Here is a 12,682-nt window from a genome sequence, read left to right as displayed (position 1 = left end):
CCAAAAAGCAGAGCGCAAAGTTCTAAAGGACAAAACCCCGAAGAAAAATATTTTAAAATACCCAGCAAGGAAGCGTATGTGTCTGTATGTCCACGTGTGCTCCTCAGGGTGGGTGGGGAGCCTTTAGCTGCTCCACTGGGATGTAACGACAGCAGCGCTCAGAAAGGCAGGAATTCGGGGTAGCTGGGGATTTCAGCTGAAATGCTCATTCCACTTTCCAAAATCCACCTTGTGCATTTGGTGCAAGCAGCTCCTCACCCTCGGAGACAGAGCATGGGCTGTTGAGACCAGGATGGCTGAATGGGAGGAGTGAAGGGAGACAAAGGTGCGTAGATGAGACTTTCCTGGGCACAGTACAGTGGGTCCCACCCCCAGTCTGACAGCCTCTGTGCTGTTGAGGAGGATGAAAGTCTCGGGGGTGGAGAACATCAGCTGGGATAGAGGGAAACAATCCTTTAGTTGGGATCCTCCTTCCAGATGATGTTGTGGTGTCCTCTGGCACTGAGGATACCCTTCTGGGGGAGGGGACAACAGTTATTAGGAAGAGAAAGATAATAGTTATGGGGATTCAGTTATTAGAAATATAGATAGTTGGGTTTGTGATGACCGAGAGAACCGCATGGTGAATTGCCTCCTGAGTGCTACGGTTGCAGACCTCTTGAGACATCTAGACGGACTTATGTGCAGTGCTGGGTAGGAAGCGATGGTCATGGTACATGTGGGTACCAGTGACGTAGGGAAAGAGAGGAGAGAGGTTCTGGGGTAGGTAAGAGATTAAAGTTCAGGACCTCCATGGTGGCATTCTTTTAAATGCTTCCAGTTCCGTGCGTGGGCCAGTTAGACAGGCAGAACTGCAGGGTCTCAATGTGCAGATGAGACAATGGTGTTGGGAGGAGAGATTTAGGTTTATTTGGAACTGGGGAACATTTTGGGAAAGGAGGAGCCTACACAGGAAGGAGGGGCTCCACCTACACCAAAATGGAACCAGATTGTTGGCATATAAAATTAAAAACTTCATATGGGATTTTTTAAACTAAGGGCTGGGGGGAAAGCTGACAGGTGCGGAGGAGCACACGGTGCAAATAGAGACATCCCTTAGGGAAGGATTTATTAATGGGGATATCCTAGTAAAGAGGAGAAGATAGAAGTTGATAAAGTTGATAAAACATTCAAGTGAAATAGAATCTCATTCAGTTATACCACATGAATGCAGACAACTAAATATTGACAAATTTTACAAGTGCTTCTACTGCAATGGAAGAACTCTAAACACTACAGTGGGGGTGTGACGAGGTCCCCAGGGTGCAGCCTGGACTGTGAACCGCTGAGCTCTCAAACCCACCAGCCTGGCTGTCTCTCACACAGTGACGCTAATGTCAAGCTACAAGCCTCGGACAGGTACTGCACTTACACAGCCATCCACAGGCAGGGACACACCCACCTGAGTTACTTGAACAAGTTCCCAGCCACTCATGAATAGGCTCCTACCAAATTTGCGGTCATGAAAAATGCACCATGGACCATGAAATCTGGTCTCCCTCTGTGAAATCTGGTCTTTTGTGTGCTTTTACCCTATACTATACAGATTTCACGGGGGAGACCAGCATTTCTTACATTGCAGGTCCTGACCCGAAAGGGAGTTTCAGGGGGGTCACAAAGTTATTTTAGGGTGGTGGGTCATGGTATTGCCCCCCTTACTTCTGCACTGCCTTCAGAGCTGGGTGGCTGGAGAGCGAGGGCCCAACTCTGAAGGCGGCGCCCTGCCAGCAGCAAGGCAAAAGTAAGGTGGTAAAGCCATCCCATCCCATCCCGTCCGTACTTCTGCACTGCTGCTGCTGGCGGCGGCTCGGCCTTCAGCGCTGGGCTCCCGGCCAGCAGCCGCCGCTCTCCGGCCGCCCAGCTCTGAAGGCAGCGCCGCCGCCCTCGGCAGCAGTGCAGAAGTAAGGGTAGCAGTACCACAACCCCCCCACCAATAACCTTATGACCCCTCCAACTTCTTTTGGGTCAGGACCCCGACAGTTACAACACTGAAATTTCCGATTTAAATAGCTGAAATCATGAAATTTGCTATTTTAAAAATCCTATGAACATGAAATTGACCAAAATGGGCTGTGACTTTGATAGGGCCCTACTCATGAACCATCAGTAGAAAGGCTCCAGCCAATTCCCCCCAGCTCCAGCCCTACACCCCAGAACTATTTCCATTTTGCACTGGTCAGAAGCCTGACTGGTGTAAGCTCATTAATTAGTTCGCCAGTCCTACAAAAGTGTAGTGGGCATGCAACAGCCCTTGTTCACCTGAGCGGAAATTTCCCAAGGACTTCCACCAAAACCACACTGGTTTAGATAAAATATAAAACCGATTTAGTAACTGCAGAAAGATCAATTTTAAGTGAAATAAAAAGAGAAACGCAGTCTAAATTCTAGCTTAAACAGACTAAACAAGATTTGAATCAAACGGTTTCTCACCCTAACAGATTTACAGATTAACAGATTTACACCCTAACGTTTACAGTTCCTCAATACACAGACTGAAATCCTTCCAATCTGGGACCAATCTCCCTAGTTCAAAGTCTTTGTCCTCCAGATGATATTCCAGGTGTTGAATTGGGGGCGGGGTGAAGGAGAGTCCAAGTGATGATGTCACTCTCCCTCTTTTATACCTTCTTCCAGCTGCTAGAAAGATCCCTGATGTGATGGGGGGGGGGGGGTTAGGCAGTCCCCATTGGTCAAGCAGTCCTCATTGCATAGATGTCTTTTCTAAGGAATCTCTGGGATAGGGGACTCTTTTTTGATGGGCCATTAATGCTGTCTGGGCCCTTCTTTGTTGCAGCTGAAAGGGTGGCGGTGTGTGTTCCCAACCTCACAACATATTCCAGTAACACAGGTAGCAATACGTCATAACTTCCCATACAATGATCGCACATACATTCCAACAGGATATTAATGTTCAGCAGATCAAGACTTTTAAAATGATACCTCACAAGGTATAGTTTGTACAAAACATATCATAATCCTATCACAGTGGTGAATATGGGGGTTCCAGGATGCTACTTTGAGGTACAGAGTGCCCGGTATTAAATGAGGATATTGGTATAATAGGCATCGCAGAGTAGGTTGCACTGGAAGAGGAGTGGCACTATACATGAAAAAAGCATAGAGTGAAATGTAGTAAAAATCTGAAATGAGTCAAACAGCACCATAGAATCTCTATGGATAGAAATTCCATGCTTGAATAATAAGAGTATAGCAGTAGGGATATACTACCAACCACCTGACCAGTATAGTGATGATGACTGTGAAATGCTCGTGGTGATTATTGAGGCTACAAAAACAGAAAACCCAATAATAATGGGGGATTTCAACTACCCCATATTGACATGTCACCTCACGCCGGGATGTAGACATTAAATTTTCTGCACACCATTAATGACTTCTTTTTGGAGCAGCTAGTTCTGAAACCCACAAGGGAGAGTCCTAAGTGGTGCACAGGAGCTGACCCAAGTGGTGAATATATCTGAACCATTTGGTAATAGCTAGGGCCCTACCAAATTCGCGGCCATCAAAATTAATCATGGACCATGAAAGCTGGTTTCCTCCCATGAAATCTGGTCTTTTGTGTACTTTTACCCTATACCAGAGTTTCTCAAACTGGGGTCCCCGAAGGTACTCCATGGGCTCCGTAAGCCCTGCTAATCAACTCTTCCCCCTCCCTCCCTCAACTCCTCCCCCTCCCTGAGTGGTGCTAAAAGTCCGCCACGCAGCGGGGCTAAGACAGGCTCCCTGCCTGCCCTGGCTCCGTGCCACTCCCGGAAGTGGTTGGCATGTCCCTGCGGCCCCTAGCGGGGGAAGCAGGGGGTCACTGCATGTTGCTCCTGTCCTGAGTGCCGACTCCGCAGCTCCCATTGGCCGGGAACTGCAACCAATGGGAGCTGTGGGGGCAGTGCCTGTGGGCCTAGGAACTGCTGTCAGAGGGCTGTGCCAGTCACTTTCAGGAGCTGCCTGAGGTAAGCGCCACCTGGCCAGAGCCCACACCCCTCACCCTCTCCTGCACCAACCCCCTACCCCAACTCTGAGCCCCTTCTCCCAGAGCCTGCACCCCTCAGCCCCCTCCTGCACCCAAACTGCCTCCCAGAGCCTGAACCCTTCCCCCTCCTGTACCCCAACTGCCTGCCCCAGCCCTGAGCCCCCTCCCACACCCAAACTCTCTCCCAGAGCCTGAACCCTTCGCCCCTCCTGTACCCAAACTCCCTCCCAGAGCCTGAACCCTTCGCCCCTCCTGTACCCCAACCGCCTGCCCCAGCCCTGAGGCCCCTCCCACACCCAAACTCTCTCCCAGAGCCTGCACCCCTCATCCCCCTCCTGCACCCAAACTCCCTTCCAGAGCCTGCACCCCAACTCCCTGCCCCAGCCTGGTGAAAGTAAGTGATGGAGGGAGGGGGGATGGAGTGAGCGGGCGGCAGGAAGAGGCAGGATCTTGGGGGAAGGGGTGGAGTGAGGGAGAGTCCTGGGGCTGAGTGGGAAGGCTTGGGGGTCCCCAACTATTTTAAATCAAAATGGGGGTCCTCGGGTTGCTAAAGTTTGAGAACCACTGCTCTATATTATACAGATTTCATGGGGGAGACCAGCATTGGGGGTCCTGACCCAAAAGGGCATTGCAGGGGGTCACAGGGTTATTTTTTTGGGGGGGGGGTCGCAGTATTGCAACCCTTCTGCGCTGCCTTCAGAGCTGAGCGGCCAGGAGCGGTGGCTGTTGGCCAGGCATCAAGTTCTGAAGGCAGCGCCCCGCCAGCAGCAGCGCAGAAGGAAGGGTGGTGATCCCAGACCAGGCCCTCCTTACGTCTGCGCTGCTGCTGCTGGCGGCGGCTCGGCCTTCAGAGCTGGGCTCCCGGCCAGCAGCCGCCGCTGCTCTCCAGCCGCCCAGCTCTGAAGGCAGCGCCGCCGCCAGCAGCTGCACAGAAGTCAGGGGAGCAGTACCACAACCCCCCCACAGTAATCCTGTGGACCCCCCCCCCGGTTTTGGGCTCGGAACCCTACAATTACAACACTGTGAAATTTCAGATTTAAATAGCTGAAATCATGAATTTTACGATTTTTAAAATCCTATGACAGTGAAATTGACCAAAACGGACCGTGAATTTGGTAGGGTCCTAGTAATAGCATCTATAATATAATAAAATTTAACTTCTTTGTAGGGGGAAAATACCAAAGAAACCCATCACAGAAGCATTTAACTTCAAAAGAGGAACTACCCAAAAATGAGGAGGCCAGTTAAACAGAAATTTAAAGGAACAGTCACTAAAGTGAAATGCCTCCAATCTGCATGAAAACTTTTTGAAACACCACAGCAGAGGCTCAAACTATATGTATACCCCAAATACAAAAAATAAACAATAATAGGACCAAAACAATGCCACCATGGCTAAATAACAAAGTAAAAGAGGAGATTACAGTCAAAAAGACATCTTTTAAAAATCGGAAGTCAGATCCTTCTGAGGAAAATAGAAAGGTACATCAGAAGAGGGAAGCCTGGCAAAGAGTCAGTGAGGCCACTGAATGATGGAGGTGCTAAAGGATTCTTTGCATCAGTGTTCACTGCAGAGACGGTGAGGGAGATTCCCACCCCTGTAACATTATTTTAGGTGACAAACCCGAGGAACTGTCCCAGATGGAAGCGTCATTAGAGGAGGTTTGGGAAGAAATTGATAAATTGAATAGTAATAAGTCACCAGGACCAGATGGTTTTTGCCCAAGAGTTCTGAAATAACTCAAATATGAAATTGCAGGACTACTAACAGGGGTATGTAAACTATTGCTTACGTTAGCTAAAATGACGGGATCTAAGTGAGCTGTTACCACTCAAGAAAGAGATCTTGGAGTCATTGTGGATAGTTCCCTGAAAACATCCACTCAATGTGCAGTAGCAGTCGAAAAAGCTAACACTATGTTAGGAACCATTAGGAAATGGATAAATAATAAAATAGAGAATATCATAATGCTACTATATAAATTCATGATACACCTTGAGTACCGCCTGCAGTTCTGGTAATCCCCACCTCAAAAAAGATGTATTAGATTTGGAAAAGGTAGAGACATGGGCAACAGAAATGATGAGGGGTATGGAACCGCTTCTGTGTGAGGAGAGACTGACAAGACTGGGACTGTGCAGATTAGGAAAGAGACGACTGAGCGGGGAGATGACAGAGGTCTATACAATCATGGCTGGTGCAGAGACAGTGAACAGGGAAGTGTTATTTTCCCCTTCACATAACAGAAGAACCAGGGATCACCAACTGAATTAATAAGCAGCAGGTTTAAAACAAACAAAGGAAGCACTTCTTCACACAATGCATAGTGGAATTCCCTGTGGAATTCCCTGTGGAATTCGTTGCCGGGGATGTGATAGAGGCCAAAAGTATAACTGGGTTCAGAATAGAATTAGATCAGTTCCTGCAGGACAGGCCCATCAATGGCTATTAGCCAAGATGGTCAGGGATGCAACCCCATGCCCTGGGTGTCCCTAAACCTCTGACTGCCAGAAACTGGGGTGGACAACAATGGATGGATCACTGGATAATTGCCCTGTTCTGTTCATTCCCTCTGTAGCATCTGGCTTTGGTCACTGTCAGAAGACAGGATAGATGGACCATTGGTCTGACCTAGTCTGGCACTTCCTATGTTCCAAAAATCTGTGACAGATTCATAAAAGTGCAGGCTCAGAACAACATATCACCAGCTAACTAATAATAGGGAGGGAAGTGAATAAGTTTATGGGAGATGTCCCTAAACAAGCCCTTACTTGTATAAAGAGGCTTTTCTATGAAAAAGGAAGTAAATGTGATAACTCGATGCTTAAAAGCTCAAAGGATTAAAGAGCAATACACTATCCCCCCAGTTAAAAATGCTCAGCAAAAGATAGTTACACACTGCTACGAAGTATGTGCTGCTTTTGCTGTTATTAGAATAACCTCTATACTTCAGATACTTCAAGTTTTATTTTTTTATCAAAAATATCTGGAAGTAACGGGCAGTGGGAAGTAGCTGCCAAAGACACAGGAGACTGACAGAGAAATTTTAGGAGAAGAAATAACAGAGGAAATTTAAAAAGTGGAAAACTCCAAGGCCTTGTAAATTTCCAGCAGAATTTTATAAAGCTATTAAGGAGATATCAGTTGATCCTTTAATGCTGCTGTGTTAGGGGAGGAACTTCCAAAATCTATGAAAGAAGCTGCTATTTTAGGTCTCCCTAACATGGGAAAAAGGGAAGCCCTTCCCTCATGCAGATCTGATAGGCCCAGATTCACACCAAACTGTTCTTTATTTGAAGAACTGAAGGGGATTTATATACATTCAGATCAAACTGGATTAATTAACGACTTTACAAAGGTCAAGTAATATTTGTATAGTATTTGGAGTAATTCATAGTGCCAGAGCTAAAGGGGACGTGCTTCTCTTGTTATCTCCAGATGAGGAAAAGGGTTTTACAGGACAGAGTGGCATTTTTTATTCAGAACTTTGTCCCATATGAACATTGGCACTGGCCTCCATTGCCTTAAATGAATCATTGTTCCCTCTCCCAGAACAAAAGCAGCAGTGAAAGCCAATGGAGCCTAGGTTCTCCAGTCTGAGATGTGTGAAGGCAGCAAACAGAGATGCAATATTGTTTGTATCTAACCCAGATATTTACTATAAACTATTATCAAAAAAAAATCCATTATTTTATGCATTCATGGTGTATAAAAGGAGGAACACTATCCTTGCCCAATGGATAATGTCTCTCTTGGCAAAAGCAGGTCCACTTTTGTATTTGTAAATAGAGTATTTTTGGTACTTGCTTGGTAATGATTTGTAAGATTTCGTATACGTCCTAGATAAAGTTACTAAAAGAAAGGTTCTTAGGGATTGAAAATTACATGTTCTAACGTTCTAAAAGTCTAGTGTAGATAAGGTAGTTTATCACTGAAAACGTGTTACATTGGCTTCCCTCCCCATCCCCGTGGTAAAGGCTGTGTGAGCCATGTCTACATTAGGCTTTTAAAATGTATTAATTGGAACATATTATCTAACAGGTGCTAACATCACACCTTAAATCCTGGACTAGACAAGGCACTCAGCTAATTTAATATGTAGTGAACATGTGCATCTTCTAAAGTGCACATTAAATAAGGCAAGGGCTTCAGTGAAGTCTTGTCTCATTCAATGTGTGCTTTGCAGCACAGGGCAGGCCAGCAGAGGCCTGGGAGCTGGCCAGATAGGTCCAGATTATGGAATTCCTTTTAAAACAAAACCTAAGAAATTCCATTAAAAGACTAAGAGGGTAGTTCTTCCGCTGCCTGGCCTTCATACTTTCCTCCTTTACACAGACTTATGTAGGTAGGTAGGCAGGCCTGACTCTCTCGTCCACATGGGAAGGAACTAACATTGCCTCTCTTTCACAGAAATGGTAACGGAAACCAAAGGGGTGAAGGTCAGTGTTTTCAAATGTCTGTGCCGAAATTGAGGCACCTGACTCTCAAAGGTTTTCAATAGGTACTCATTTCTGACACCCCCATTTCAAAACAGTGACTTCAATCTTTGTTTTCTTCAGTTCCCAGTCTGTGAAGGGTTGATAAAGTTTGACCATCTTTGTGAGGCTCAGTGCATAATTGTGCAAGGGCTTGCCAGGGCTGAGCCCCGGCACCTCTGGGCTTGGCAGTTCACAGCCCCAGCACCTCTGGGCCTGGCAGTTCACAGCCCCGGCACCTCTGGGCTTGGCAGTTCACAGCCCCAGCACCTCTGGGCCTGGCAGTTCACAGCCCTGGCACCTCTGGGCTTGCCATGTCAGTTATGAAATTAAAACAATTGCTTGAGCCCCAGCACCTCTTTCATTACAAATTAAGCACTGGTGAGGCTCTTTGAGCTCCATGAATGAAGGAGCATTATGTGTGGAGTATTGTAGTGTGTGTTCAGAGCTGAACAGACTTGAACAGAGATGGCAAATGAAGAGTTAGAGCCCTCTAGTAAGGGAGTCCAGAACGGTGCCGGCAGGAAAATTAAACAAAGAATTCACCGTTTAAACTTTTGTGTTTTTAAAAAGGAAATTGGAGCAGCTTCCATCTCACTTAGACACCTGTTGATGGCATGGGAAATTGACCTCCCACTCCCCAATCTTGTCTACAGAACACATGTTCCTAGCCCATCTTATTATACACACACACTCTCTGCTTTAATCCCTCCAGGTGCGAGAAGTTTCAAACAAGATTGTATGCTTTCCCACTGAGCAGCTCGTATCGGATCAGAACAGAGCACTCATCTTCATGCAGTGGGGCCAGTTTATTGACCATGACATGGACTTTGGCCCTGCGACTCCAGCAACAGTCACTTTCAGCAGCAGAACGGACTGTCAGACCAGCTGTGCCAAAAAACCACCTTGCTTCCCCATCAAGGTACTGCCAGGATTTCTCCTGGAGGGAACAGACGAGTGAGGGGGCACCTCGCCTTAGAATAATAGAATCATAGATGATTAAGGTTGGAAAAGACCTCAGGAGGTCACTTAGTCCAACCCCCTGCTCAAAGCAGTACCAACCCCAGCTAAATCATCCCAGTCAGGGTTTTGTCAAGCCAGGCCTTAAAAACCTCTAAGAATGGAGATCCCACCATCTCCCTAGGTAACCCATTCCAGTGTTTCACCACCCTCCTAGTGAAATAGTTTTTCCTAATATCCAACCTAGACGTCCCCCACTGCAACTTGAGACCATTGCTCCTTGTTCTGTCATCGGCCACCACTGAGAACAGCCAAGCTCCATCCTCTTTGGAACCCCCCTTCAGGTAGTTGAAAGCAACTATCAAATCCCGCCTCATTCTTCTCTTCTGCAGACTAAACAATCCCAGTTCCCTCAGCCTCTCCTCATACGTCATGTGCCCCAGCCCCCTGATCATTTTCATTGCCCTCCACTGGACTCTCTCCAATTTGTCCACATCCTTTCTGTAGTGGGGGGGGCCCAAAACTGGATGCAGTACTCCAGATGTGGCCTCACCAGTGCCGAATAGAAGGGAATAATCACGTCCCTCGATCTGCTGGCAATGCTCCTACTAATGCAGCCCAATATGCCTTTAGCCTTCTTGTAGCAAGGGCACACTGTTGACTCATATCCAGCTTCTCGTCCACTGTCACCCCTAGGTCCTTTTCTGCAGAACTGCTGCCGAGCCATTCGGTCCCTAGTCTGTAGCGCGGTGCATGGGATTCTTCCGTCTTAAGTGCAGGACTCTGCACTTGTCCTTGTTGAACCTCATCAGATTTCATTTGGCCCAATCCTCCAATTTGTCTAGGTCACCCTGGACCCTATCCCGACCTTCCATTGTATCTACCTCTCCCCCCAGCTTCGTGTCATCCACGAACTTGCTGAGGGTGCAATCCATCCCATCATCCAGATCATTACCCTTGATCAATTTCTCCTAGGGACTGGGTTTGTCAGAGTTTCTCCCTGCCCTTTTCCATGGGCAGATACCTGCAAGTGAGTCTCCCTCCCAAAGGGCATGTTGGTATGACTAAGAGGAGAGTGGGAGTGTTGTTTCTTAGATTTTAAGGCCAGAAGGGAACATTATAATCATCTAGCCTGCCCTCCTGTATAACACAGGCCAGAGAACTTCTGCTTCCAGTCACTAGATCTCATTGTGCTTTGTCTGCTAGATTAAAGTGCCCCTGCTCTCAGACATCTTCTCCTCATATGAGTTCTTATAAACTGTAATCAAGTCACCTCTTAACCTTCTCTTCTCTCCTTTAAACTCTTCTTGCGAGGCAGCTCCCAGAGGTCAAATAATTCTTCTCTGAATCCTCTCCAATCTGACAATTTCCTTTTTTAATGTATGAACACCAAAACTGCACACAGTATTCAGTAATGGTCTCAATAATGCTGTACACAGTGGTAACACCTCTCTAATTGATATTGTCCTGCTCAGATATGTCGCATTAGCCCTCTCAGACAGAACATTGCACTGGGAGCTCATGGACAGCTGGTCTCCACCAGGAGCCCTAACTCTTTTCCACTGTCATTTTATTTCCAGAGCTCAGTCTCACCTTGTAATTATGCCCTATACTCTTTGTTCCTAGATGTACGACCTGGCATTAGGCTAATAATAGTTTATGATCACATAGGCAGAGACTGTGTCATATAAATTCAAATGGGCATAGTCTCCCTTAAATTTGGAATTTCCCAACTTTTGAGTGATTCACTTTACAATATTAATTTTGTCTTAATTTTTGGTCTGGAATGTCATAATCCCCTTGTAGGCTTGTGCTAACTCATACATTATATTTATTTATTTATTTGTTTGTTTGGATGTTTTACCAACTACAATAACGAGTGCTGGTCTGATACTCTGGGAACCCTTGAAAATCTTTAAAAATAACCTGATAAATAAACACCCTAATAGAGGCTCAAATTAAACGTATACCCCAAATTAAAAAACACAGTAAGAGGACCAACAAAGTGCCACCGTGGCTAAACAACAAAGTAAAAGAAGCGGTTAGAGGCAAAAGGCATCCTTTAAAAATTGAAAGTCAAATCCTACTGAGGAAAACAGAAAGGAGCATAAACTCTGGCAAGTCAAGTGTCCAAGTATAATTAGGCAGGGCAAAAAAGAATTTGAAGAGCAATTAGCAAAAGACTCACAAACTAATAGCAATATTTTAAAGTCCATCAGAAGCAGGAAGCTGCTAAACAATCAGAGGGGCCACTGAACGATTGAGGTTCTAAAGGAGCATTCAAGGAAGATAAGGTCACTGCGGAGAAGCTAAATGAATTCTTTGCATTAGTCTTCTTCGCAGAGGATGTCAGGGAGATTCCCATACCTGAGCCATTCATTTTGGGTGACAAATCTGAGGAATTGTTCCAGGTTGAGGAGTCAGTAGAGGAGTTTTTGGAACAAATCAAAAAATATTACATAGTAATAAGTCACCAGGAACAGATGGCATTCACCCAAGAGTTCTGAAGGAACTCAAATGTGAAATTGCAGAACTATTAACTGTGGTATGTAATCTATTGAATCAGCCTCAGTACCAGATGACTGGAGGATAGTAATATGACACCAATTTTTTAAAAAGGCTCCAGAGGCAATTACAATGGCAATTACAGGCCAGTAAGCCTAACTTCAGTATCAGGCAAGTTGGTTGAAACTATAGTAAAGAACAGAATGATCAGACACATAGATGAACACAGTTTGTTGGGGAAGAGTCAACCCAGCTTTTGTAAAGGGAAATCATGCCTCACCAATCTACTAGAATTCTTTGATGGGGGACAACAAACATGTGGAAAAGGGTAATCCAGTGGATATAGTGTACTTGGACTTTCAGAAAGCCTTTGACAAGGTCCATCACCAAAGGCTCTTAAGCAAAATAAGCAGTCTAGGAATAAGAGGGAAGGTCCTCTTATGGATCAGTAACTGGTTAAAAGACAGGTTTCAGAGTAGCAGCCATGTTAGTCTGTATTCGCAAAAAGAAAAGGAGTACTTGTGGCACCTTAGAGACTAACCAATGTCTCTAAGGTGCCACACGTACTCCTTTTCTTTTTGGTTAAAAGACGGGAAACAAAGCGTAGGAATAAATGGTCAGTTTTCAGAATGGAGAGAAAGAAATAGTGGTGTCCCCCAGGGGTCTGTACTGGGACCAGTGCTGTTCAACACATTCATAAATTATCTGGAAAAA

The 12,682-nt window shown here is 45.9% G+C and overlaps 1 protein-coding gene across 1 annotated transcript in view; it reads left to right on the top strand.

Moving 5' to 3' along the window:
- Positions 1 to 12,682, top strand: part of MPO (myeloperoxidase) — a 72,453-nt gene that overhangs the window by 28,851 nt on the left and 30,920 nt on the right. Inside the window, exon 7 of the mRNA XM_073315135.2 lies at positions 9,219 to 9,425. Coding sequence (XP_073171236.2) covers positions 9,219 to 9,425 — 207 coding nt within the window. The remainder of the gene's footprint in view (positions 1 to 9,218; positions 9,426 to 12,682) is intronic.

The sequence above is a fragment of the Lepidochelys kempii genome, chromosome 17 (assembly GCF_965140285.1).
Source record: "Lepidochelys kempii isolate rLepKem1 chromosome 17, rLepKem1.hap1, whole genome shotgun sequence".
NCBI classification, from domain to species: Eukaryota; Metazoa; Chordata; order Testudines; family Cheloniidae; genus Lepidochelys; species Lepidochelys kempii.
This window is presented reverse-complemented; position numbering and strand designations above follow the sequence as displayed.